The sequence below is a fragment of the Cyprinus carpio genome, unplaced genomic scaffold (genome assembly GCF_018340385.1).
Source record: "Cyprinus carpio isolate SPL01 unplaced genomic scaffold, ASM1834038v1 S000006754, whole genome shotgun sequence".
In the NCBI taxonomy this organism is placed as follows: Eukaryota; Metazoa; Chordata; class Actinopteri; order Cypriniformes; family Cyprinidae; genus Cyprinus; species Cyprinus carpio.
This window is the reverse complement of record NW_024879353.1, coordinates 322,549-327,807: the sequence shown is the minus strand read 5'-3', so window position 1 is coordinate 327,807 and position 5,259 is coordinate 322,549. Positions and strand designations below refer to the sequence as shown.

Sequence of the window (5,259 nt, the reverse complement as noted above, 5' to 3'; positions counted from 1 at the left end):
AAGAAATCAAATGATAAACAATAATAATACTAATGTTTGTTCTTGTTGATTCAGTCATGTTCATTAGAACTGATGTATCCTGGAAAACAGTTGCATGAAGGTTTATTCAGGGATGTCCTCTGTCCACAAATGAATATAAACGCAGCATGAGGAGGGGTCAGTCAAGTGTCTGTGTATGAACGAGCTCATGCCTGGATTGCTGATGTTGCGTGGGTGCTGACGGGAAACAGGACAGTTTGGTCGTTTGCAGCAATACGGAGCAGCGCAGCAGCGGCACGCGCCGGGACTGTAGATGTGCAGCCACTCTCCGGGAATAATCCGCTTCCACCTTCCCATCCGCCCAGAGAACGGACACGACATGCAGCCCACGCCCTCGGGGAAACAGCATTACTGAACACACACACCACACACAGAATGACCATGCTTGTCTTCAATGTCTACTTTTGTATCAATTTTACATATGAATCGCGTCAGGGGACCCACTGATGAAAGCAATAGGAGAAATAATCATAAGGATATCACGGTTTACCAAGAAATGATCGCAAGAGATAGCCACACCGCAGAGTTCAGCCTTTCTGAGTCTTTTCTGCTAATCACAGAATGCATTTTTGATTCAAAAATACAGAAAAAAAAATTTTTTATGTAAATATTATGGAGGTAAATAACGTTTTTCTATTTTATATACATTAAACGTAGGTATTTTCGGTGATGATGCGCAAGCTGTATTTTCAGCATCATTACGCCGTCTTCAGTGTCACAATGATCTTCAGAAATCATTCAATATGAGGATTTGCTGCTCAAGACGAAACAGTTCCTGATTATTTCAATGTTGAACACAGTTGTGCTGCACAATATTTGTGTAAATTCGATACACAACCATTCAATCATTTGGGGGTCCATAAGACATTAATACTGTTATTTCATTCAAGATGCATTAAAACTGATTTAAAAGTGACAATAAAGACATTTATATAAAGTACAAAAGATTTTCTATTCAATAAATGTTTCTTTTGAATTTTCTATTCATTGTGCAATCCTGAAAAAAAAAAAAATGTCCACAAAAGTATTGGGCAGCAGGACTGTTTGAGTGTGTTTTAGTCTAACAGAGTCTCCACTGCCTTCTAACTAAATATTTACATGAAGCAACATTCTTAGCCTTCAACTCAGTTCCTGTTTATTTTCACACGGCTGCTAAAACTGGGGTCTGTCACCACGGTAACAGGCTCAAACCCCAGCAAATTCGCAGCGCGGCCGTTTGTTTTTATGTGTTGCCACATGAGAGACGAGCCGCCCTGCCACAGAATGATTGTAGTTGTGCGCTGAACCGAACCTGACTGAAGGGCCCTGGATGTTCGTCAGCAGGACATTTGTACGCCTACACACAGGAGCTGTACATTAATTAGGACACACGGGGTCTCAGATCTCCATAAGAGAGGGACGGGGGGGGGTCAGACTAACTTTAGCCAGTAGACGTGCAGCTCCACCGCTACAGTAATGAGGCTTTCATCAGCATGTTCCTGAAACTCTTTTCCATACAACAACAGTTCAACACAACCACAACTGTCCAACAACACCATAAGAGTATGACAGTAAAAACTGCAGCTCTCTGAGCTTCGTTCATTCACTTGTTCAAATTAGTGTGACTCTTGTTTGTGAAACAACCAGGAAACAACCAAACCTGCTGCAGTGCATCAACATGACATTTTCAAGATTTCATATCTTCATGCAGAGCGAAAAAACAAAACCCTGCATTCTTAAAAACAAACTAAAACCAAAACAAAAAAAACAAACAAACAAACAAAAAAAAAAACCGCTGATTTGCAAAAAAGGGCTAATATGAGCCAATTAGATGATGCTGAGTTAAAAATAGTAAAGTATTATAATAAAAATTTTTTAAAAAATCATTGTGGCTATTTGGACCAATAAAAAGATGTGAAGAAAGTTTAATGAGGTAAAATATTAATCCAATACTTTTGTAGATCCAAAAAAAAAAAAAAATAAAAAAAAAAAAAAAAAAGAAAAAAGGAAAAATAAAATTCTATCACCATAAAAAGGCTAAAAGAAGAGCCATCAGTCTATAAAAAAAAATTTGTCTTTAGAGAAATATATGTAACGGAAAAAACACTCTCAGATTCCAACAGGCCCCAATCCTCTTGGTTGGATTCAAGTATTAATTAATTTATATAATATATATATTATTTATATAATAATGTCAATAATTGTTATTATGATGACATTATTGTGTTTGTTTATTTATGTTTTCCTAAGTGGATGCGTTTTGAATATGGCTTTTTAAATAATTGTATATTGTTCATGTTTAGTGAACTATGTTGACCCACAACCAATGTAAGAACAAATATATATGATGGATGTTTAAGGTTGTTCCTAAAAAGATAAGAATAAAAATTAAATTGAAAAAAAAAAAAAGCAAGATATATCAGCTTTAATGCACTTGTCAAAATAACAAAGGCAAAAAAATGGTATTCAGAATATATTATATACATATGTATATATATGTGTGTGTGTGTGCACTTATCAAAATAAAAGCAGTCAAATGTCAGTTTTGAAGTAGTTTTCCCGTATCACGTAAATACTGCTCAAATACTCCAAAGAACTTAATATAAATAAGCCTGTGCTATTCTGTGGCTGTTCATATGCAGTAAAAGCAGAGAACATCTGTTCTTGTTTGCATTTTCTTCTGTCGCTGGATCATAATTCTGAGCATGAAAACAGTATTAGGCATCAGATAATGTCATGGGCTGAGAACTGATCAAATAGTTGTAATCTGCCTCAGATTCAGACAGGAATCATGTGTATGTGCTGTTTTCTGCTGATTAAGAGAAAAAACAAGACTTCCTCACTGCACAAATGCTTGTAAAAGCAAAAAAAAAAAAAAATTTTGAGAAAGTATTACGTGAAAGAGCAAAACAGACAATATTTTTGGAATCAGCACCCACAATTAGTAAGAAATTATGCTTATCAATGAATAAAGACTTAATTTGGGTCTATTGCTCACACAAACTATCATATGACTTACAGATCATATGGACAACGTTCAGGTTTTTTAAAAGATGTGTTTGTGTAGAAAGAGCCATAAACCCATTTCTACACTGTAACTGCTATTTATTTCCGGGAATGTTTTGCTCTGATCAGCATGACGGCTTCCTAATTACCACAGATCCTGAACACTGGAAGACAAGAGCCAAACGAGCACGCTCACTAAAACACAGGACCTGAGAGAGACCTCTGGACACAAGGCAGAGAATTGTGATCGGTTACACGCACACTTCTTATAAACGTCAAGCATCTTTAAAGACCCGTCCTTATATCCAAAGATGGGCTCAAATACATCTAAAAGTATTTTGTTACAAATTACAAATACTTGAACAAAGTTCTAGAGCAGCTTTTTCTTCTTTCCTGAAATAACATTCAGTGAGGAATATCTGAGAGTAAATATTTTAGGACATAACAAAACAGATTCTTTCATTCTTTTGTTTAGTTTCATTAGTTGAATGGACAGCACTGATTCAATAAGGCTCAAAGATTCATTCTTTTTACAAACTGTCAAATTATCCATCGCTTTAAGAGGATGGAAAGAGAATTTAACTCTTTACATTGGAAACAACGCTTACCAATTAAAAATATTATGCAATGACAACTTTAGGAATTCATATGATTATTTATGAACACAATCAGATTCTGAAGCATCCAGTTTATCACAAGTGATTTCCTTTTGTCATTTCTATTTATGTAAATGTATCAACAAAATCATAAAGAAGAAAGAAAGTTTTTAGTACAGTTAAGCTAACTTAATTTGTTTTCTACAATACTTTACAAGTTCACCTCAAAAAAATTATTTTTATTTTGTAACATGACAAATATCTTAAAATTCTTAAATCAAGATACATTCACTTGAGAAGCATAAAATATTAAAAGTGAGTTTTTGCTTAAAAGAAAATCTGCCAATGGGACAGGAAAAATGTGAATTCAGAGTACCTTTCTTACCCCTTCAGCAAATATTTTCTCTTGTTTTAAGCAATCAATTATTTAGAAAGCTAGACTTAATATCTTAAATCGTTTAGCTTTAAGTAAACATTTCAAGAATGTTCAGATATTTGTACTGGAAATATTGGCTTTTGCAGAGTTTCTCACCTCCTAAATAAGTTACTTTAGTTATCTATAGATCTGGAGTAGGTTAACATTATAAGCCACCACTGATGCAGTTCCATTTAACTGCAGAAATGAAAATGACAGGATCACTCTTTAAGCATCTTACAGTTTTTGACTTATAAGGCAGTGACTTAAATAACTGTAGTAACAACGGTTTACCATGGTAAACTTGTAAGGGACTCATGTAGTTACCTGTACGAGAGGAATGTAGAGCAGAACCGCGGCTAGCTGCGACACACTGACGAATCTCTTCATGTCGAGCCAGAAGAGAGTGACTCACCCCGAGCACTATGTCCATCCACTGCACACATGCACCGTCTCCAGAGCCCACTGCATTTTAATTCATCTACCACTGAACTGACATTCAGTTACACAGCGCTCAAATAATCCAAGAAACTCCAATGACCTACATGTCAAAAGAAACTTTTCCTTTTTGGCAATCGGATCAATGTTACTGTGTTTGTTCGCAGTGAATCAGCCCACCCTCTGTGCTCGTCCCCTCTAGTGGACCGCCACATGAGAAATGCGGCATAATTAGGTCAGTGCGTGCACTGCATTTGCTTTTACACTAATATGATTGACAGGTGCTTTATGATGCACTTGCCTATTAAATCTCAGAAAACTAGAACACTGCCATAATGTGGCACAAGTTTGCTCTTAACACAAGACTCACAAAAGAAAAACTTAAACTGTACATGCCATTAACCCTAATTCAGAGCAAGTTACACTGAACACAAGCCAACACTTGTGCTGTTTGTAATTTCTGCTATTACTGGGCTGCGTTTCCCAAAAGCATAGTTAACCAACTACAGTTGTCAGTTTCATTGAACTTTTGGTTGCTTTTTTAGGAAAGGCAGCCCAGGACAGTTTAACTTAGATTTTTTTTTTGCACAATTCTCGAAAGTGCATCTAATAGTTTGAATGCATGATGAAACTGAATCTTTAGAGTCACTAGAACAGCTTGAGAACCAAAACAAACAATTGGAGGTAGATGTATAGCCATCTTTTAGTCACAGTTGACCCTTATAAATATAAGAAAGGTGCAAGCAACTTCAGGTTGGGTAGTTTGAGAAAAAAAAAAAAAAAAAA

At 35.7% G+C, this 5,259-nt stretch overlaps 1 protein-coding gene across 1 annotated transcript in view; it reads right to left on the bottom strand.

Annotated features, from left to right (window-relative positions):
• The window catches only part of LOC122144752 (placenta growth factor-like), an 11,240-nt gene extending 6,364 nt beyond the window's left edge, over window positions 1-4,876 (bottom strand). Inside the window, exon 1 of the mRNA XM_042755905.1 lies at window positions 4,363-4,876. Within this exon, the coding sequence (XP_042611839.1) occupies window positions 4,363-4,425 (63 nt within the window). The 5' untranslated portion in view covers window positions 4,426-4,876. The remainder of the gene's footprint in view (window positions 1-4,362) is intronic.
• Between the last annotated feature and the right edge of the window lie 383 nt (window positions 4,877-5,259).